Source organism: Dendroctonus ponderosae, unplaced genomic scaffold, assembly GCF_020466585.1.
Source record: "Dendroctonus ponderosae isolate FM_Combo_2020 unplaced genomic scaffold, Dpon_F_20191213v2 Dpon_F_20191213_5, whole genome shotgun sequence".
In the NCBI taxonomy this organism is placed as follows: domain Eukaryota; kingdom Metazoa; phylum Arthropoda; class Insecta; order Coleoptera; family Curculionidae; genus Dendroctonus; species Dendroctonus ponderosae.
Genome location: NW_026018715.1, coordinates 4,860,124 through 4,883,717, shown reverse-complemented (window position 1 = coordinate 4,883,717; position 23,594 = coordinate 4,860,124). Strand labels below are relative to the sequence as shown.

General features: G+C 31.1%; 1 protein-coding gene across 9 annotated transcripts in view; it reads left to right on the top strand.

Annotated features, from left to right (window-relative positions):
- The window catches only part of LOC109541316 (scavenger receptor class B member 1), an 83,935-nt gene that overhangs the window by 40,892 nt on the left and 19,449 nt on the right, over positions 1-23,594 (top strand). For all 9 annotated transcript variants that reach the window (XM_048666432.1, XM_048666434.1, XM_048666431.1 and 6 more), the window contains 3 exons: positions 9,057-9,198; positions 12,186-12,277; positions 13,779-13,939. In XM_048666432.1, coding sequence (XP_048522389.1) covers positions 9,081-9,198; positions 12,186-12,277; positions 13,779-13,939 — 371 coding nt within the window. In that variant the 5' untranslated portion in view covers positions 9,057-9,080. The remainder of the gene's footprint in view (positions 1-9,056; positions 9,199-12,185; positions 12,278-13,778; positions 13,940-23,594) is intronic.

The following is a 23,594-nucleotide window of genomic DNA, read 5'->3' as shown; positions in this document are numbered from 1 at the left end:
AGAAAGCTACTAATACTGCTAGTCATTATTTTCTCTGTGTACCTACATTTGAAATATTTATTATTGAAATAATGTGATCGATCAATTTAACATGGCACCAAATAATAACTTTAAGCTACTAAGTTCTGCACATTTATTGGTGGAAGCTTTACGCACTACATAAACGATTATTCATACAAAAACTCGGCAATTTAAATCATTATACATTTTTTTAATGGAAGCAATTATTGTTCTAGGAAACGATTGTCGCATAATGAATTAGAAACTCTAAACTGTTTACACATAAAACAAATAGTTTATTTTTTCCTATAAATATATGTATCATTCTTTTCCATCAAGCAAATTATAGGTTTGTTGACAACGAACTGCATTAGGTTTGGAGTTCGGACGTAGAACTGGACAAATAGATCTAGTTATTTACAAATATACAGCGATATCTTTAAGTGGCCGATGTTTGTTCGTTTCATCAAATTTATTCTTGAGCTTGATTTGGAGAGGAACTGGCTTCACATGAGACAGTTTTTCAATTATGTATCCCAGCGTTAATAAAATTAAAATATAATAAACGATTTGATGAATTTGATTGATTGAAAAGTCTTGCGATTAAGTTAAAGTGCAGCTTTAAAAATGATATCGAAATTCCTTTTTGCACATTTAAAAAATGTTTTTGTCGTTCAATGTAAATTAAATCTGTTTCTGCAATTTTACTGCTTTAATGTAGTAAATTTCCAAAACCAAATTTACCTCATTTGCACCGAGTTACTGTGAATGTAACTCGTCATAACTATATGTGATGCATGGGTTTTTTCTGCATTTCAGGAATTCCAAAACGATGCATTTGGTAATGATTTCAAGAAATAGTTGGTTATTATCTACATTCGAATTACGACATTTTGTTTGCTACTGCACTCGTTTTCATCTTCACCCGTTTTGCAAGATTTACTTGCAGTTTGGTGTAAAGCTGCGACTTTACTTACTTACGGCTTGGAAACCCATCGAAATTAATTGCGATTCACTAAGATTATAAAGACTCCATAAGTACTTCCAAGTTTAACCACAGATAATACTTAAATTGAATATTTAAGAGAAGAGTTTTGTAAATATGTTCTAAAACATGTAAACATTCTTGCAAGGATGTTTACGTGTAAAAACCCCCGGATAACTGAAAACACTAAAACGATAATCAACTTTATTCAACAAATTATATTTTACTACGTTATTGACTATAAATGTTACTAATATATTCCTTATTATGAGCCAGTAATTATATCAATTGGTTTCAGTACTGTTTAACCTATTTTTTATCTGAACTCATGGTCACTCACTTTCTTCACAGTTTAATAGAGGCAACAACTTTAAAAGTACTAGAACGATGTCTAATGTTTCAAAAACCAAATATTTACATTTAAAAACGTGTTCTGAGCTACCTAGATATTATATTAAGAGACATAAATTGAAGAACATGATTTCTGAGGTGTTACTAAAACTTATTGAATGAGAACGTCACGGACAGTCGCGTTATGGATTTATTTATTTAAAAAATTTGTCGATTTTTAATCCCAAAACCTTTTAGAAAAAAAACATTGTTGAAAGCTGGAGGTACAGAAAAAAAACGAAATGCTTTTGTTGTATTTGCCCCCACTGCACCTAGAGTAGTTGGATTTCTTTTTTCACCCGAACATGTTAAGGAATGCTGATATATTCGAATAGTTATGCATGCAATAATCCGTATCTCAGTACTGTTGGTTTATTTAATTACTTCTGCGGATGGAAAAATTGATTCAAGATTAAGAAGCGTGAAAGCTATTTGCTTGGTTACTTTTAAATTTCGGTTCTTAATGTTATCCATTTTCAATTAATTGTCTAATAATAACATTTATCAGGGTCGGAGACGTTTTTAATTTAAGATGCACGTTAAATTTATCTGCAGCCCGAACTATACGAGATTAAAGTAAATTTTGATAATTTAATTTATGAGCATTGACCCTCTGGCACTTTGACTATTTATTGCCATAATTTTTGCTAAATTTGCAGCCTAATCTTGTACGTCTAGAATTTATATTATATCTGTTTTAAGAAATATCGACATTCAATATACAGAGTTTGTTCTCTATCCATGAATATTCAGTAAAAGATAAAATTATAGCCAATAAAAAATTTCAAAAATTAATATTGCATTATATTATTTTACGAGTATTAAGAAAAAAGTGACCACATTTGAACTGGCGTGTATATTCAAACATACAATCGTAAGGATGGAGTGAGTTACAGTCACAACATCTGAAAGTTACATCTTATAAAAAAATCATATTTGCGAACTCGATTCCATCATTATATAGTTCAAATCACCAATGAAACGGTAGTAAATTCGCATACGCAATTATTCGACTGTGCATCGCCCTCATCATCGTAATTTTTAAGCAGATTGTATACAATTCACTTGATCATCACTTGACTGGGACAATTCTGCACTTTCTTCCCTTAAAGAAAAGTCGCGTAGTATCGCCTTAGTCATTCTTATTCAAGGGTAGTTTCACACAAACCATTAATACAAATTAACATCATCTTCCATAGTATTCGAGTTTATAATGATATAGATGGCGGGAGCGCCGCTAATTCTACTCAAATCAGTAGATTTGAGGGCTGCTAGTTAGTGTTCTGAATACTAATGTACTAATAAAAATCATAAGCAATTGCATTGTTGACGTAGGCATTTGGACAAAGAATAATTACAATTATAGTCTGGATGCGTAACTTATCGAGAGACTTGCAACGTCATTTGCAGTGGCGACTTCATTCTCCACAATCATTTATCATTTTAATTTTCTATGGTTTTTGTTTTTTAAATTACGCATTATCGGCAATTGCGGTTTTGCTTCAATAAACTAAGTTTTTTTATTGCTGACACAATTACTGCGGCGCATAATTGATACTACTTAGGTTCACCATTCTTGGACTTTACCATTATTGATTACATGCAGTTTCTTTCACTAAATAATAATTAAAACGATTTCATGCGAAGTGATCGCAAAACGGAACGTAGTCCTATATTGAGAGTGATCATTTACGTAGCATCTGAAAATAATGAAACGACGTAAATCTGGGACTCCCTACTAGATCGCAATTAACGGTTTGTAATTGATCAATATATATGAATTTTTCCAGTTTGCTTTAATTATTCACTTATATCTAATATGTATAACAAAATACCTTTTCGCAAAGAAAATGATGCTTCCCTTCTTTATAAAAAAATATAAACTAACATAACATGTAAATTGTCGAAAATTATAGCAGTAAGAGTTCCAATACTTATTACATTAGTATATTATTAACTTCAGGACTTTGATAGCTGTTTATATTGTTTTTCAGAACGTAATCAATTTAAATGTGACCATTTCTGACGTAAACCGATCAACACAAGGTAATGGAAATTAAGACAACCTTAATCGGTGAAAATAAGTTGTTTTCGTCCATACTGATGTCACCCCGAAACATATGTAAATCATGCACTTCTTGATACTGTAAAAGTAGTTCGAACTGTATTTCTTCTCAAAATTTATTAAGGAATCGGCCATGTGAATGTAGATCCAACGAAGATAAATTTGTAACCTATTAATGTTCGCAAATATTTGGCAAAGTAGCGATTTCTCTTTCTCGCCGAATGATAATTGATTTTTGGGAGTTTATTAGGAAATTTTTCGTATCTGATTGAAAAATTGGACCCAATCAATCAATCGTACCCAACTACTTGCTTGTAGGTATATTGTAAGACTTGGTACCACTAGGATTGTCTACTATCAAAACCATGCGGAGGAATATGTATTGAACATTACTTTATCTATGAAAATAACGACATTTGTTTGCACGATAATAACAAATGTAATTAATCTTATCTTACTGAATATGCACTGACAAGTAATTGATTAGTTTTTGCTATAATATTTAAAAACTTTTAATTAAGAACGAAATTCGTATAAAAAGTAGTACAGGCAGAAATAAATTTTTGAACATTTGAATTGAATGGAATTAAAAATTATAATGTTTAAACACAAACAACCTCAGGTTTGTCTGAATGTTTTCTGTCGGGTTTGTCTGTTCTGTCTGGTTTAGTGTTTTCTTGGTAATTTCTTCTTTGTTTTCTCTGTTTTCAGAAGGTCATGATTGTGGTTCACTCTTTTGCTATAGCTCTTGGTACACTATCCCACCATCCTTCCCTGTACCCGGAACCCTTTGATGCTTGTACTATCGTGCTGTTAGTTTGATAGTTTCAGTTCACCTTATTTTCCCCTGGACCGCCGGTTCTTCTAGGTTGTTATCATCTCTTCTATTGCTATGACGGAAAGAAAATGTTGAGGCTTTTAGAAAGACAACCTGTTACAGCCGTTGGGTTTCATTTATTTCTTTATTAATAGATAGGTTAATTCTGGAGCCTATCCTGTTTTTTCAGTGTTTAGTGTTATAGTACTATCCATCCATGTTCTTTGGAGTAGCCTTTCCGTTCGTCTGGCACCATAGTTTGTAAGAGTGCTCCTGGGTATATTTATTGGCTGACTACCTCGTGTGCATCTATAAGTATTATGTCTGTCTTAATGATGTTGACTCGGTCTATAATAATTATTTTTGCTTTGTTCATGTTGATTTCCAGATCATAGTTCCCATAAAACCCTAAAGGTATCAAAGTTGTGTTTTTTTTTTAATGAAACACCCTATATATAATTACATTTGTGGATTCTCTGAGCAAAAGAAGTGTGTGTTTTAATAAGGTTTATAATACCCAAATCTTAAGGTTGTAGTGAAGTGCAACAAGAAATCATATTTTATATCCCAATGATAATAAAGTTAACATGTTATACAGGGTGTCCACAAATTTAAACTAATCAAATAAGAACTTGGAGCGGCTATAACGTGATTAATTTAAATACAACTCCATATTTTTTAACCTACCAGCAAATGCAATTTTTAATTATCTATCAAATGGTATTAATATGTTTACATGAACCATTTGCGGTTTTTTTAATTAAAAGTTCTAAATAACATATCGACAATAAAATCAATCAAAGGCAAATTATTTATAACAAATGTTTGAAATGTTGAACGTTCATTTTCAGGCACTTGTAAATTCTGTTTCAAAACCACTGCTAATTCTGGACAACATTTGCGGAGTTAGAGCTTTAAAAGCGTCTCTTATGCGTATTTTCAGATCGTGTGAAGTTACCAGAAAAAGTATGGTAGGTAGACAATTCCTTTTATGTACCCCCACAAAAAGAATCTAGTTGAGTTAGGAGATCTAAGGGGAAAATTTTGAAATTTATTTCTGCCAATCCACCTGTTTGGAAAGTTGGTATTTAAAAATTGCCGAACTTCGCAATGATACTGAGGCGGAGCTCAATCCCATTGAAGCCACACTTTGGTTCTAATATTTAATGGTACTTTCTCTAATAATACTGAAAGATGATTTACTAGTAACTAGAGAAACATCAAACCATTCAGATGTCTTTCAAGAAATAGAGTCAAATTAAAAATGTGACCAGTATTCCACCCCACATATTACACCCCCACAAAAAACGTTGTTAAGTGGCAAGAAAACAGACATATTTTTGTTTGTGCTAAAACTATGAATGCTTCAAGATTTTACAAAGACCACAGACTTGTAAATAAATGATTAGTGCATCAGCCAAAAAAAAGAGTTGATTCCATCCGCCAAATAAAAAGTTCTGGTAGTTTTTGTACCAGGACACTCAAGAATTCACCACTTGTCCAAAACGGCTGAACTCGATTGTTTCATCAAAATATGAGTCTTACATAACAACAAATTCACAGCGAGTTTTACCAAAACATATCGTACCATTCCCCCGATATTTCAAAAAATATATTTTTTTTTGTAGAACTTTGACCATCAATATCAGAGAAGCCAGACATTTTTTATTAATAAAAGTTAAATCAGATCGTCTTCTTTTGATCCAAATAATATCGCAGTAACCTTTTGATAATGTGCTTGCGGGACACCCTGTATAGGACATTTCATTCAAAAAAGACAACTTTGATACTTTTAGGGCTTTTGGGATATCCTGTACATTACAAAAATATTTTAAAAATGTGCGCCCGTTAGGCGTCTGCCAATTCATAAAATCATACTTTGTAAAAAATCAAAAGGTTTAGCCGCAAACTTCCGTGCCCTATAGCGTGAATAACCCTGTATATTGGGATCTATTACCATTATATTTAGCTTTTCTCAACACCATCCCCATTTGTTAAGTGCAAAAAATCAAAGATAAATTGCATTATTTGGCTTTAAACTTAATTGAAAATTCCCTAGAGCTATTTAAATTAAAATATTTTTTGACTGTGTAATTTTAATAGGTATTATATAATAATACATAATTTAACTATGCTAATTTGGCATATGTATTTAAACTATTTTAATAATTCAACGGCGACAACCAAAAATAGCCAACAGTCATATCTTAAGGCAGATAGTGATGATGGTGATTTGGATAGCATGAAACAGGTCCATATTTGATTTTTAATTAAGTGTCCGTAGGTCTAATAATATTTTTGGCTGTGTGTTGCTAACATTTTTTGATGATATCGGCATGTGAAAAACTGCCACTACTTTGTGATTTAGGTGGCCATAAGCACACCAAATGGCGATTTTTCACTTAATTTTTCGGTCAAGCGATTTTTATCGCTGTAGAAGTGTTTGGTCAAAGAGTTTTCTTAGTGAAATTTGAAATTGACGAAATAACCCATATTAAATTGGAAAACACAAAAATTTGAATTTCATAGCTCAACTCACAAATGACGCGGTTATTTATCTACCGGACTTGATGATGATGATACGTCCTAATTTATTACCACGACTTTGACTCATTACGTGGAATACTATTCCCAAAATATCAGCAGTTGGCAAATAGTTACGAAGAAACAGCGCATTCAGTAGCAGAGCCCTGAGATTGATTAAATAGATAATAAAATTCTTGGAATCTCCATGCAATAAGTGATATATTATGAAAAGTATCATGAATCACAAAAATACAAAAGCAGTAAAAATTAAGCTAAAATCTTGAATTCTTCATATCAACATAAAAAATATTATGACATTAAAAGAAAACGAAAATCAGCCGGAAATATGAAGCAAACAAAATAGTAAGCAATAAAGTGGTAGTCGAATAGGTCGAATTCTAAAAGTGATTAAGATCAACAGACAATTCTTCTATGGGTATGCTCAATGTTAAAGGCAGAATTTCCGGGAATGCAAGCCTTTATTTTTAAAGTTTCCGGCAAAATACTGTTTTTATATTCTTGGGGTCTGTACACTACACAGGAAATGGCCTTGCCTGCCTGAAAATATTCGAATAATATTCCCGTAAGTTGTCTTTTATACGGCTGCTTAAAGCAAAGATTGTCGCGCTGTAAATCTATTTTCATAAACTTTGCTTTTAGTTTGGTAATAGATTTCAGTTTTCACCACAAGTTTATTATTGGCGTTGATTTAATTTAGGGTCGAAAGCAATTTCTGACGATAGTCACAAAAAAACTCTGGATTTCTTTATTTAAACTAAAGTTGGGTTCTAATTCCTTACCAAAGCCATTAAATGCATTGGTGGTATAGTATGGTCAATATTTTATAATTAAGTTCTTTACTAAACTTTGCTACTACAAGATGGAAATGCTTTTTTTAACGCAAAATTTAATTTGTCGGAAAATATTTAAGATTTTTCATGTTATGTTTCACGTTTTGAGGAGTGAGACCCAAACAGCGACAAAACTTTGTTTGTAATAAATGTGTTACATTCATTTGATTTTCTTTTTTTAGTAAATTAAAATGACCAAACGAATTTTGAAATAATTGTGAAGCCAAGGTCTGTATGATAATATCGTATCCAGAATTAACAACTAATTTTAATTGAATTAGTCCATAAGAAGGTTGCCATTAAAATTTATTTTTCGCGCTTATAAATGGTAAATGAACGTTTGATCTGATCTGACCAGTTCCGTCACTGATGCATTTTGGGGTCAGACAAAATTTTCAATTTGTTTAAAAAATATAATAGGTATACATTATTCGATAATTGTTTCTTATTAGCAAAAGTCGCAACGTTCCTCCTGAAAATGCCGTTTCAGCAAAAAGCTGAAAAAATGCCGTAAAAAATCGCTTTCTTCTAACTTTTCCAAAGTTGGCAAAGATAAACTTATTTACTTTACTTGCTCAATTTATATTATGAAAATTATCTTATCTATAGAAAGGGACATTCCGAAGGAATTGAAAGAAGGCACAAGTGGAAATCAGCAAAATAGTTTATATGTTAATGTTTACTGTTTCTTTGAAAGAGTTCAAATGATTGTAATCTAGAAACTAACAAAAAATATGACAAAGCCAACAAAGCAGGTAGAAATTTATTCCAGTTAACGCACCAAACTTTGCCCCAAAGGACAATTTGAAGCACAAGTGTCTTAAGATTGTCAAAATGCTTTAATACTCGTGATGAATATTCAGATTCATGTTCATTCATTCTTGCTCATATTTTGTGCCACGGCGGCACACACTTGGTGGCGTTGTTTATTAACATGTTTTAAAGGCCGTTTAGATGAAAATTGAATCGATTTTCTGTGAATATTCGATCACCTATTACGGGCCAATATGCTGAAGCGCCTCTTCATTTTTCAAATAGGATTTTTAAAATTGTTAATACATCGTTGTTGACTTTAGATTTTGTCCTTTGGGAATAGATACTCTCAGTTCAGATTATTCTGCAATTTTAAACGAATTGTAGCGAAATAAAACATTACCAGATCATTTTATCAACACAAAATGGGAGGTAATGTTTTCCAAAATTTGTGATAAATAACTTCCATTTCTTTATAATGTTTTCTTTTGCTGGCTAGTAATGATTAAACAAATTATTTTTGGAACAGATATAAATCAAAGTTGATGTCTTTAAAATTTCTCAGTGAATCACTCTTTAAAATATATATTTCTGTATATAATCAGCCTTTAAAATATCGATTGTATTTATTTTTCTATATATTGCTATAATTTTATATTAATTTTTCAGGGTTCCACACTAAGAGCAGATAGGATGGGGCTTTATAAGCAGTACTTCAAATTAACTCAGCATGCGTTGGGCATCAAAAGAACTGAAAATACCAAAAATGGTATAGCACTGCAAATGCTCATTTCGCAACCTATTAGTCATGGTGAGTAGAATATTATGAATATCAATTAGTAAATCCATCACAAGTGTGTTTAAGTTTCTGATCCATTATTGAAAAATTGTAGGAATTAAATTAAGCAATGTTTTTTAACTATTTTTTATTAGCCGTTAATATTGATATAGAAGACTTCTCAATTATGCATTGAAATTGGTAAAGCCTTCAACAATTTTGGTTACATTGATTTTTGAGATGTTGATGAGTGATTTGAAATGTTCATGATTCAGTTTGACTGAACAAGTTGCAAATAAATGTTTTCGTGTTACGGAATCAAATTTATCTAAATTATTCTAGATATGAAAGAAAACAATTTTGAATTAATTTCATAATTTAATTAATCTAGAAAATCATTTGGAAAAACGTTGCCGCAATTTCAGTTAAAAATATTTGTAGGTCAAGAAATAGCCATAAATCGTATTAAAATTTGTGTTTCTGATAAGCCAAAAATTAATTAAATAATTTCAAGTTCTCTTCACGTGTCGGAGTATTCAGGTTAAAGTGCCACCCACTTTCACTCTTAATATGTTGAATTAACTGCTACAAGATGACTCGGCCTTGTTAAATAATTATAGAAGAAAATGCGTGCATTACGCGTAGAAATACTATACGCACGAAACGAAACACCGAAACCGGTAAAAATTATGCAATCCAAGCCATTTATTTCGGCATTGTGCACTTCGACTACTTACATTTAAATAATCAGGAAAAAATGCGAATTTAGCATTGCAAAAATAATTTCCAGTTTCTTTGGAAATATTGTTTTCACGCTCATTGTTCAAATGGGGCTAATTACGTCATGCTATCTGCGATTTGGAAACATTTTCAATGATTTTTCTAATGTGTGTTGTTTTCAGTACCATCAGGTGTAATGCATTTTAACTTAAGTAACAATAATTTTGTAGTAACATGGCGGAACATAAATCAATATCATGTGAAGCAACAAGAGAGGAAAGCGATGTAAATATGAAACTTATCTAAAAACTTTCTATCCTATAGTTTATTTGTTCATAGTAGGCAAAATTGACCGAATTAGCAGTAGACCGACGTAGAAAACTTTAAATCGAGAAAAAAAATTATCTGCAGTTGCCCAAACCACATAACAAATCCTGAAGTATAATTACCGACATCCACAATTCAATTACAGATTTTTCGTTAATGTGATTGTAGGGGAACATCGACCGTGCTTAAAATTTGCTAATAAATTTCATGAAAGCTTGCTATTAATAAACTAAGTTATAATTTTGATCGAGTTAAATCGAGCAAGAAAAAGATTATATTTGCAGTTGCCCAAATCACATAACCAATACTGAAGTATAATTACCGACTTCCATATTGTAGTTATAGATTTTTCGTCAATGTTATTATAGGGGTGACATGCTTAAAAATTACTGATAAATTTCATAAAAGCTAGCTATTAATAAACCAATGTATAATTTCCACATGTTCGAAGCACGAGTCGTACTAAAGATAATTGAACTAATGTAAACTAACTATTTCCTGGTTAAAAAGTTAGTATTTTTACAATTTTGCAAAACACATTTATTTTTAATACTTTTAATTTTGAACCAGCATTTTTGGATTGCTATTTTGCAATGTAGATAAATCAAATTCTGATAGGTTTTTGCTTCAACTGAAACAAAATAAAAAATTAATGTCTCAATTTCATTTAGCTGCTTTTCAAAATCTTGAAAGCTACGGAGATGCAGGGTCTTGAATCTGGACGTTGAAAATAATTTTCATTCAATATTTTGTTTGCTTGGTGATCGATTGGCATGCTTAGTCTTCTTCTACACTTCTTAATTAAAACAGAATTCACCGTTGGTGTGAAGTAAAAAGCCCCACTTTTTATTCACTTTTGGTCTTTATCTAACAGTGCACAAAAAGAAAAGATCTATAAAATCACGCAAAAGGCGCCGTTGTTCCGTCTCAAAAATGAAGAAGTTCCGATATATGAGGAATGTTTTTCAGCGTTTTATTGAAACGCTCATTTCAACGTAATTCAGACTGTGATCACATACCTTTTTGTGCTTTTAATCAAAGAACGCATTAGATATAATCAGTGTTTTGCAATTAAGGTGTGAATGTGCTATTTTGACCATACATTTTTAAGCAGTTATTTAAATTTAAAAACAATCGATGAGCAAGCAAATAAATTACTTTTTAAATCTAAAATCAATACCATGCAGCTCCAGAAGTTACAATCTCCAGGTGCAATCATCTTGCATGATTTCTCATTCGGTCACTAATTGCCGCCTAAATTCATGCCTTTATCATTTATTTTTTAGCATCATTTACAGGCATCTCTATCGCTATTTTCATCTCAGTACCATATTTTGTAGGCAACGCTATATTATTATCGTTTTAGATTTATTGAAGGAATGTTTATGTGCGAAATAAGTATTTTGGAAAATTCCGAAACTGCAAAATTATTTTACTTAATATTTAAACTTACTTTAAGAACTTTAGTACAATAAAAGCAAATATACATTTTGATTCGTTTACTGACTTTGAGTTTGAGTTGCTTTAAATTCAGTTGTTCAATATAATATTTCATAAGACCGAAAAGTAACCACTATAAGATTAACGAAAACCTTCAACTAATTAAAACAGCTTAAGATATTAATAAGAAATGAAAAGAAAACTGTTTTCTTTTCATTTAAAAGAATTAAAACTGATTTAAAGCAAAGCAACAAAAAATAAATTGCTACCTTAATGGAGATTATGAAAATTAACATTTAAAAAAATGTTATATATTTTATTACATAAAAAAATAAATGTCCCAATAAAGACTCATTAGATGAAATCCACCTTTTTACATATAAAATATATTAACATAACGAAAACTTACATAAATTTAAACGAAAAAGTTGTATATTTCAACACTGATTTAAATTGCGATTTTAACAAAATCTTATTGGGTCACAGTGTTATTATTTGCGAATTGCCACGTTAACCGAAAATTTATTTTGCAGGCCACCTGTCGATTATTATTATCGGACTTTTCACTTTGGCGATGGGCATAATTTTGTCATCAATACCATGGCTCGATTATATAATTCTTAAGGTAAGTCATCTAGGAACGCGGCAATGCTATTATATACAATATATATATTTAGCAATATGTCTTAATATTTCGCCTGCGAAATTGTTGGGCAATATGGCAGTGAAATTTGATTAATCTGAAATAATTCGCAGATACATCTGTTTCAACATTACATCAGAACTCCACATTCGTCATTATTTCACAATTTTTTTTGCAGTTTAACTAATAGTTTATTTTACTGTATGTTTTGTTTTGACAGTTTACTATTTGAAGTACTAAATTAAAATGTAGAATGCGGATTACAGAACCAGATAGAGAAGAGTCCTGTTTTTCACTGCAAAGTGAAACGTTTGAATATGATTTAAGATAATCTGCAACTTTTCGGGTGGACGTTTTAATGTTAACAACAAAACTGAAAAATGTGTTAATTTTTTTTTGGTAATTGCGTTTTGTTCTCACTGATTCAGTTAACGCTTACCAATTTAGGCCTTAATTATGCTGCGAACATATTGTATAAAAAACATTCAATTAATTTTAAAAACATGAAATAAGAATGGGGTAATATTCATTTATATTTTATTCTATAATATTTTATTCCCTATATTATCCTCACTTGCTTTATGTACCATAAATGGCTGAAATGATCTGTGCTTCTACAAATAATATTTCTTCTCAGTATACGTTGAATAAATTTGACAATAATTTTGGTTCAGTTTATCTCCTATAATTAAAAATACCATTTGTAATGCTAGGAACGAAAGAAATAGATTGATATTATTAGAGGGAGTTTCATTTTTCCCAAAGCACACTTGTCAGCTGTGTATCTTCCACGTTCACTTGGAAATAGACATTCAGATCATAATATTGATTTATTCACTTTTAAAGTAAGAAGTTATACTCAAAGAGCAAGCATTTCTCTGGTTCCATCATATAGGCGAAGCTTAAATCGTCTTTCTCATAGATACTGATTATAATTTGATTTTTTATCACAAATAAATATAAATTGAGCCCTCTCACATGGAAACTTTCTTGAGGATATATTCTAATATAACGCTTCGTTCATATTTTTCATTAGAAGTTTTAGAAACTGTTCAAAAATTATAAACTTATTGGCACCGAGAAATTAAGTTGTTGACTTTATTGCGTCTGTTACTTTTTTCGGGTTTATTTTCTCGGGTTCGGTTACTACTAATTATATTCACATATTTTCTACTTCGTTTCTTTAATTCGTATGTCATTACGCGAGACCAAGATTGTTACTATTATTGTTACTTCCTTAGGTTGAAATAAATCATCTTCAGCTTTTGACCAAGATCTGTGTTAATTGATGTGATTTCCATTAAATTCAGGAAAGAACGCAAACTTGTAAAATGTGATTTGTCAAAAGTTTCAGTGTAACTTCGATTGACGGCGAAAATAATTAGTAATTCGCTTAATTAAATATAATCCACGATAGCATTTAATTGTTCATCTGAGCATTCTTTGACTATGAAAAAACTCGAATATGTGAACTTATTTTCAGAATCTAAGGCTCAAGGAGGGCTCAATAAGTTTCCAATACTGGCAGAAGCCGGGAGTTATTCGCCTTACAAGAGTGTATATATTTAATGTAACAAATCCAGATGGCTTTCTCAAGCAAGGAGAAAAGCCCAAATTAAAAGAAGTTGGCCCATTTGTATATAGGTAAGTGTTTTGTTGATATTGTAAAAGCAGTTTGCTAAACATTTCCAATTTGTTATATTGTATAGTCTAAAACTATTGGAAAGTTTCCATACTTACAGCAAAATTGGACAAAATGAAGCTCATAATTTGTTTCTTTATTTTAAAGTCTTTTTGCAAATGTATTAGAATTCGGATCTAAAATAATTATTATCTAAAGATCATTCTGTGACTCTAATGCATATCATTGGTAAATACCAAAGCTTGTAATGATTTGTTTGAATTTTTACCAAAGATTTGAGTTTGAGTAGTGAATCACATGAGAAAGATCGCGACAACAATAAAAAAACATTTGGTTCCCTGCATTTTATAAGAACTGAGGCTCATTCCGCCAGCTTTATTATAAATTTAATGAATGTGATGCATCTAGAAAATCTTGGCATAGTGCTCGGTAATATATTTTAAATCGAAAATGTTTCTTTTTGCCCTTGTCGGATTCGTTGTCGTTTTCAGTTCATAATTAGGTTAATGTTTTCAGAATAGTTAGATTCGAATAAATGATACTACGATAAACACACCAATTATGTCCAGATAAGGTAATATATATTGATAAAAATATGAAAGAACTAGTGCATACTTTTGGTTACGACTTTGAAGCAATTACAGACGCAAACAAAATTAAAACGTTTTTACGAAAACACAAATATTCTAAGATCTAGAAACATAATTAATGAGCCAAAATAAATCTAGCCAAAGCATATTAATTTCAAAAAATTGTGTTAATATCTCGTAATTATCGTTAGCACCTTGATTATGATAAACTAATATTGAACAGATCATAAAGCCTTGATTTTTCTTTGAAAATTCCTTCACGACCTTAACACCTATGTAATAAAGTAAGCGTCCATTAGAATAGAAAATTTAAACATTGGAAGAAACTGATGCATGGAAGACCTCTTGTTCTCGTACACGAATAAAACAAATCCAAGCAGTTAAAGTCTTTAATTTGTTACTTTGGTGTCATGCGCTTCAGAGCCAATTGATTTGCGAGAAAAACAGCTGTTTTACATATATGCTATCACAATTAAATGGTTTCCATAAAACTGCATTAAATTGACTTAATTATGATGACAGTAACATTCAGAATTACAAATACATTGAGCAAGGTCGGCACAACATTCAAATTATATACATTTTCTTGATTTTTATTCATAGGTCAAATTATTACTTTGTAACTACGTTTTTTCGATAATTAAATTCAACTTGAAGGTCAATCTGTTATGGAATTATATTACTGAATTCACATAATTTAGTCAAAATGTAAGATTCTCCCATAGCTTAATTAATGGTATATTAGTATCCAGTTAATTCAAAGCAGAACTTGTGTGAGGATTAAGGGAAGCTAAATTAATATCATCTGTACAAAACATCTAGTAGCGGAATATTCTCATTAGTTCAATTAAAGTCTCCACTTTATTTACACATTGTAGCTCGCCGAAGTAGATTTAAAATGTATATCAGATCGAGTCAAATGGCTGTTTCGTCAAGAAACACCACTAAGAAAGTTTTGGGTATTATCTATTAGGTGAGCTGTTGTAAGGTTCAAACACTAGGAGTGCAGAAACTGTAAAATTTCCGAATAGTTAGAGAGCTAACAAACTATCCATGCATAAGTTACGTCCGTATTTATAAACGATGCTCACGCCTGAGTCGAGTCTCAAGTACGAGACTTGGCTTCGATTGCGTTTTATAAACCATTCTCATTCTCGAGCCAGTGCTACTACTAAGAAGCTTTGCTTGCTCAAGTATCGGTCGACGGTCGTTTGAGTATTGCTTCTGCCCAGCCATTGGTCGAGATTTTTCGTTGAACCGCCAAACGGTTTTTAAGGTTATGTTACTATTTATGTTATGAATTTAATTTTTTGATTTTATTATCGTATACAATTTAAGAATGTATGTATGCAATTTTAGAATGGTTTTTGAATATTTGGACGTAATAGAGCAGAAAATTAACGAAGACCAACGTGTTAGTAAAATATATATACGAGATGGCAAAATTCCTTTGGAGTTTTTCTCGAATGTAGAATTTCGGAAAAGGTTTCGGTTTTCAAAGGCCACTATTATTGAGGTGATGTTATCTTTTTAAACGAACCATTATTGAAAGCCGATAATCGTGGACTACCAATATCAAATATCACCCATTACTCAATTGCTAGTATGTTTAAGATTCTATACAAGTAGTTTTTTATTCAAGAGATTATATGCAACAAGTAGCAAAGATTCTATGATTCCAAGTCTACTTTCTTACATAAAGTGTATATAATAAGTCCCTATCAATCTACACTCGACCGATACTTGACCGAGAATTCACGGAGTACTGTTTATAAATCGATCTCTCGGTTGAGCAGGATCTCGTACTTGGCGAAGCATGAGCTGAGTATCGGCTTGAGTATCGTTTATAAATACGGGCCTAAGTCTTATATATATAAAATCGATTGAGAAATCGTGCGTTTCTTCATTACAATATATACAATTTTTATTTACATATCTCCGCTAGACTTCCGCAATGCAGCTAAGTAATGGTAACGACACAGTGACTACATTCTATATCAAACATATTTATTTAAGTCCGTAATAAATTTAAAAATTAAAAGTTTTATGGACGAAGGTGGCAAAAAAGCATGCATAAACATAAAAGTGTTGCTGGCTTTGCTACATTTGTAAGTAAAAATGAATTATGCGCGAAATTTGACAAAATATTTTATACGTGACGTGACACATCGGTGATCTCCATAGATAAGTTGGTCAATTAAAAGCAAGATAAGTGACCGGTCTAATGTTCTAAAATGCCTAATTAACCCGCATCACCTAATGCTGATTGTAATTGCTTATGGTGTTATAAGTATGGCTGATTCGTGTTAATATATAATGTTTTGTGCATAATGAGATCAAAAGTCAACAATTTTATTGGGGCTTCAGTTTCCCTGAACCCGCTATGAATCCAAATGCTTTTGCCTACATAGAAAATATACTTTTCTGCATATAAGCTGCCGTAGAAAGTCTTACTAAATAAATTATAATTGATTAAATTGTCATGTGCTCATTTTTTTATTATACTCATCAGGTCTATTAAAACTCGTCGTGTTACTTGGAATGTAATAACCCAAAAGCAAAAAGTAAAATGTCATATTTACTAATCGCGATACCTTCAAATGTGCGAAATTTATCAGTCGTTTTGTTTGAGCAGGTGGACTTTTCTAAGAAACAAATTTTGCGAATATTTTTTTGGAAATGCAGTTATAAGCAAAGTCTAGGCGAAATTAAACCAGGTCTTAGAAAAATTGCTGTTTTACTATAATTCCTAAGGTTTATATACGGAGTGCGCTATTATCTTCTTGCTTCGTCAAACGCTGAATAACACTGAGAACAAAGAAAATGATAAGTAAGATCTCATTGCCCTGCAGTCCGCTCTACTGTTTTTTCACAACTAATCTCTTGGTCAAAAATATCTTATTTTTGCTTGAAGATCTTTTGATCCTATACTTGTATTAGTGGTTTGATTCTCATTTTTTTAAAGCAGACAATGAACATATATTATATACATTTGTCAACCCTGTATACATGCACCCGTCCATAAAAATGATCGACCTTGGTAGGTTTGTTGAATCTAATAAGATTCCAATGTCACATCCTTATTGAATGATAAACATAAAAGTAACTGATTACGTGACCATATTTCACAATATCTATTTAACTTTCGCAGAAGATAACGCTGTATCTTTTTGACTAATTTGATTTTGGTTTGCGTTTCTTGTTAACATAATATTTGCGAAAACAATTTTCACTTACTCAAATTTTCGAATCAATTGACGCTGGAAAATCCTAGATATTTGACTAAGATTTGAATTTACGGAAGGTTCTATGTAAGATCGAGTTTTGTATGAGTTTGTTAATTTTTATATGTTTTAAACAGGGATACGCAAACATTACCTTATCCCTCTGGAGGGAAATTAGAAACATTTTTACTCAATGGAGCATAATTCTTAATTTTAATTAATGCGGCCTAAAACTCATTTCTTTACAAAACAGTTACGGAGCAAAGGTAATCGTGGGACTTAGCTCATTTAGAGGATCCTTTCTTTTTACATGATATAAATTTTTGCACCAGAAATCATCTGCAAAAATTATGAGAACTATTTAGAACATGCTATTGATTAAGCCATCAAATTCTTCAACTATGTTAACAAGAAATACCGTCACAAAATTACAATCCTCGTGCTCAGCGCTTCATTTTTTACCATGTCCCGCCATAATTGCTGATAAAATTAGTGTAGAATGACATGATCGCGAAGGGTAAATTAGCAAACTGAATTTTAGCGTCTTTTTGATGAGAGAATAAGTTAAAATGTGATTAGTTCATCCAATTGGTGCCGATTAAGGCCTTAAAATAACGATGTGACAACTATCCGGAAATATTGTTTTCACTCACGATTATAGAAAGGAGGTAAAATAAATAGAAAAAAAGTAAATGTACATGAGAAGGTACATTTACTCCTTAACGCAAATACTTTGTATTAAATATCGCGTATCTGGGTCTTAGACAATAGAAACAATAGATAGATCTATTCGAATTGCATGTATTGGATGTTTTCAATAACAATATTTGAATTGTCTTGAATAAAATATTTTACTTTTTACTAGAAAAAACAAAAAATGCAACCATTTTTTAAACTCCACACTTTTTATTTATTAATTATTTCAAATCAAATTTATTCCTGAGTTTCAGTCATTTATTGTCTCTATTTATTAATCAAAATACGTTTCGGTGTATTTTTCCACCATCATCAGTTTTTATGTGTAGCGTTGTTGCTGCTTTAAGCCTTGGCATGCAATTTAAAGCTTTTTGATTGATTTAAATTTGATTTGGAATTGAAACACAGTCAGGAAAGTAAATACAATTAATTATTTTTACAAAATATACCTACATATTACGTATAAGCATGTATGTCGTACTGTGTATAGTTATTTCGTATTCGCCTAGGCAATCGGGTGAATACTTCTAACATGCAAAATTATTATGCGTGACGCAAATTTGCTCAATTATGAGATTATTCGGACAAGTCAGTATATGCTTGTACTTGCGTGTTTTATTTCATAAAACATATATTTGCAGCTGAAAATTAATGTTTTAATTCCACACTATTTGAGAGTTCTCAAAAAAATTTTAATTTTGAATTGTAGCTATTTGGCTAGTTTGTCTTCGATGTATTTAAGTGTACTGCTTTAATATAAGATATTTTATAAAGTGACAAACTGTTCAATCGTTTGGTGTTCATTAAATAACCAATTTTTTATTAATTTTTCAAGTTAATTAATTATTCATTCATGTGATATTTCAATAAATTTCAAACAAGAAATTTAAAAAAATATCGTTTTTTCCGATTTAAATTGAGTATTTTTATTTCAAGTGTTTACCATACAATTTAATCCACTTATATTGAATCTAAAGTGCTCGAAATTATTTAAGTTAATCAATATGAGTACCAAAACTAATAACCCATTTTTTTAATTTAGACATTTAGGAACACTATTTTACTACAAATGGCATAAAATTGAATTATGTATTAACATTTTTTAAAAAACTTTAATATAAGAAAATTTTAGAGATTATTAATAAAATCAAAATAAATCACAAATAAATTCATATCTCAATCGTTCAAATTTAAACGTAAATATATTTAAAAAAATTTCTTCGTTCATACTCTTCTGAACGAAAAACTGGTGCAGAAAGTAACGCTACGTAAATCATTGCTAAAATATAAAAAAACCGTTACAACTGTTATTTATGACCAAATTTTTAGGAGATCAGTTGTTATAAATTTACGTCTAGTTTCAATTTAAACTATATTTTTCGCGATCTAAAATTTGAATTTATTGGTATTGGCTTCTGCAGGACAAATATTAACATTTTTACCAAAAAGGAACAAATGCAGTTATCCAAAAATATCATTAAATTGAACAATTAAATATTTTTCTAACTTTGAGAATGAAAGTAAGTGAAGGAAAAGTGATTGCCAAATGAAACTTTCGTCAAATATTTTTAACATTTTTGATGTCATATCAGTGTTTGCCCGTTTGGGATGGCATCTCTTTCCGTATTTTTGCGAAATCTTTGAACACATTTCTAGAAAAAAATAAACGCTTTGATGGGAGTTTTAGGGCGTAGCGAATACGATTTTTCACTCTCATTTCTGCAGTAGACTAAATTATCTCAAATTATCAATTAGCCTTTTATCCTTATAATTTCTAGTGCTAATAAAAAAATTGTCCTTTAAAGACTACCATAGACTTTTGCGGACCAAGTAGAAATTATCACACGTTGAACTATCTGGTTTTTGTTTCATATCATTCAAAGAACAATATGATTAAATACCCCACAAAGATGGTACCATATTATTTCATTTAGACCTACCATTGTGAGCTGACAAATATTCATGTTAATAGGGCAGAATCTATTTTTAGCGATTTAGTCAAACAGTCAGACAATAACTCATTATTATCATATTTTGAGAGAAAAAAACAGATTGGAACAAAGAACATCGTTTCTTTCACATGAGCTAGTAACTTTTGAAACAGGCAATTCGAATTACAGTTTTGTCATTTTTTAATGAACATCATCAGGAAGAATGTGTTTTCAAATGCGTCCAACCATAATCTGGTATTTTAAAATTGCACAAGCGCTTATCAAATTTAGAGCTGCCAATAATTGGTTCAGTTTTCTAGGAAATTTCGTATCTTTAAAAAAGTTGAAAAAATTGTAAGTATTCGTTCATATTTTGCAATAGTCTATAAAAGCAACATATCTCATTTAATGGCATGCACTTTTATTATAAACATTTAATCTTAAATTATGCCATGCAAAGTGTAGTCAACTAAATATGCGGCGTTATATTTTAATTATTATACAATTTCACTTAAAACGGTCTGGGTAACATATAAGTAAAATGTTTATCAACGGTATTAGTTAGCTAAAATTATGATAAAGCTAAATGGGTTTTTGATTGCATCCAAAGGTTCTTTGGAATAACAAATATTGCAATAGGAATATACTTAGATTGAGACAAAATCCGGAATTGCCATGCTGAAATGGTGCAATATTGTAAAACACATATCGTGCTGTTTATAGGTCAATATCACTTTTAAATTATACGAAGAAAATTATTAAAACTCAATTAGCTTGAGGCAGAAGGTTAAAATCGAAATTACCACCATCGCCTGACGTAAAATTACTATACCCAACTTTCAAGACTTGGCAAATACTGGTGGAGGAATTTCAAACTAARCTTTACGGATTTCTGAAAAATGGCTACAAAATATYTAAGGAAAGCATGTGAAGATTTGGGTATTCGAAAATGTGGCATTTGCGGTTTAATGCACTACTTTCCACAATGAACGGTAATTTGTGCTGATTGCACTTATGAAGGATAAGAGACAAGACACAAATTCGGAACAATCCAAACTGTGTTTCTTCCATAATCAAAGGAACCGCTTAAGGCAATTTTTCTTTTATCTACACCAACCATCATCAAGGCATCGGATTTTGAAAAAGTTAATTAATATATTTCATGCAAAGGTCAAATATAGCAATAATTACAGATCGAGTTTATCTTCGTTGCTTTGCTTGATTTGCTTGATTCAGCCTTCCAACTACATCACAAAAGGACCTGGCCCATTAATACAAACCGGGTTTTTGCATACAATACGTTCTGTCTCTGCTGCATTTTGAACGGTTTAAAATCAACTATCTACCAATATTGTGCAAATTTCCACATGCTGGCAGATACAAGATTCCGCACCGCATGCACGCCTTCAAAATATACATTGAAACAGAATTAATTTCCCAGAATTACGTTCACTTTTAAACATAGGCACGCGACCTGAGACAATTAACACCTGGTCTAATCGGTTTATGAAATCAGTTGTTCACTGATATTCCATTTCCCTTGGTTTTTCTCACGTTTAACTTTCAAGATGTTATCATATTGTTGTTAATTTAGTGTTTATTTTAGGAAGTGAGCAATTCCGCATTTAATTGTTGCAAATCATATAGTTTTTAAAGCACTATTCTGGAAATATTTTTTTACAGTTTGTTTCTTTAAATACTGAGTTGTTTCATTTGTATTAAAATTAACATTTAAATAAAACTGTAGTCTTTAAGATGGCGAGATGGTAGATCTTCAACTTAATTTCGTTCTGATTTTGTGACGGATTTGGAATGTGTCTTTCGTTTTCTGATGTGTAGAAAATATTTGCATTTGAATAATTATTGACGAATAATTAAAACCTAAACTCTTCTAATATGTCTATCAATTCCAATTAGAATAAGTAAATCTAATGCCGAATTAAATTCCCATTTAAAGAAGCAAAAGTATTATTAAGTCCCAAAAATATAAAAACACAGAGTTACACAAGTTAATAAATATGGTAATACAAGTACACCACAACTAAAAAAGAATTTCAATCAGTAGTTTCCACTCCAAGTCCAGCAAGGCTTTTCCGTTAATAGTATAATATACAATATTTTAAAATAATGGCCAAAACATGTTCAGTTCTGATTCAATGTCCGACATATTAGATAATAATTAAGTAATAGTCGTTTACTCGGCAAACAATAAAAACTTGTATTTTATCTGAATTTCATAAGCTTTGATCAGACAGGTTAAAACTAAATTGCAGTAATTATCTCGGCTCCTCTACTTGCAAAGCGCAAACGAGTGCACACCGCTACCACAACAGCATTCTTGATCTACTTACACTTAGGCTAGTCAGTGTCTGTTTTATAACCATTCTTGTCTATTCATAACAATAAACAGTTCAATGCAGTTTTGCCGAAACTATTTTCATAAGTTTTTACTTATAAAGCTCTTGCATTATTCCATCAAGACATTTCCAGTAACAACTTTAAATAGCTGGGTTGGCTGCACGAGTTGATTAGAAGAAGAAACATTAGGAAATACACAGAAAGTGCTGAATATAGAATTTTTTCCGAACCTTACGGCAAACTGAATAATTAATTCAATAGTACTTAAGGTTTAATGTCTTGGTGTTCAAAATATGTGCATGTAATTGTCTTCTTTATATACTGCTGACACGATTATCTGTGAAAACGGCAGTCACCATTTGACCCAAAAAGGCTGTAAGCACATTATCAAAAGGGTACTGCGATATTATTTGGACCAAAAGAAGCCGATCTGGACTAATTTGTACTAAACAAAAATGTGGATGGTCAAAGTTCTTCAAAAAAAATGATCTGTTTTTGAAGAAAAAAAAGGAAAAGTTTTGAAACTCGCTGTCCATTTTATCCTATGCATGATTCATGTTTTGATGATGACGAATTTCAAGTCTTGGGCAAGTGAAGAATTTTTGAGTCGCTTGTATAAAAATTAGCAGAACCTTTTATTTGGTAGCTGGAATCAACTGTTTTTTTTTTGTTCATGCGCTAATCCTTTTTTGACATTTGTATCCGCCCAACCCAACAATCCAATTACAAACCCACCATCCAACTCCTCAAATCCCACACCATCCAACATTTCTCTCACACCCCCCAAGAGGACAGAAAACTGTCCTTCATTATCAACTCACTTTTTCGTATCGGGCGGTCCAAAAAAGTGCCCAACGT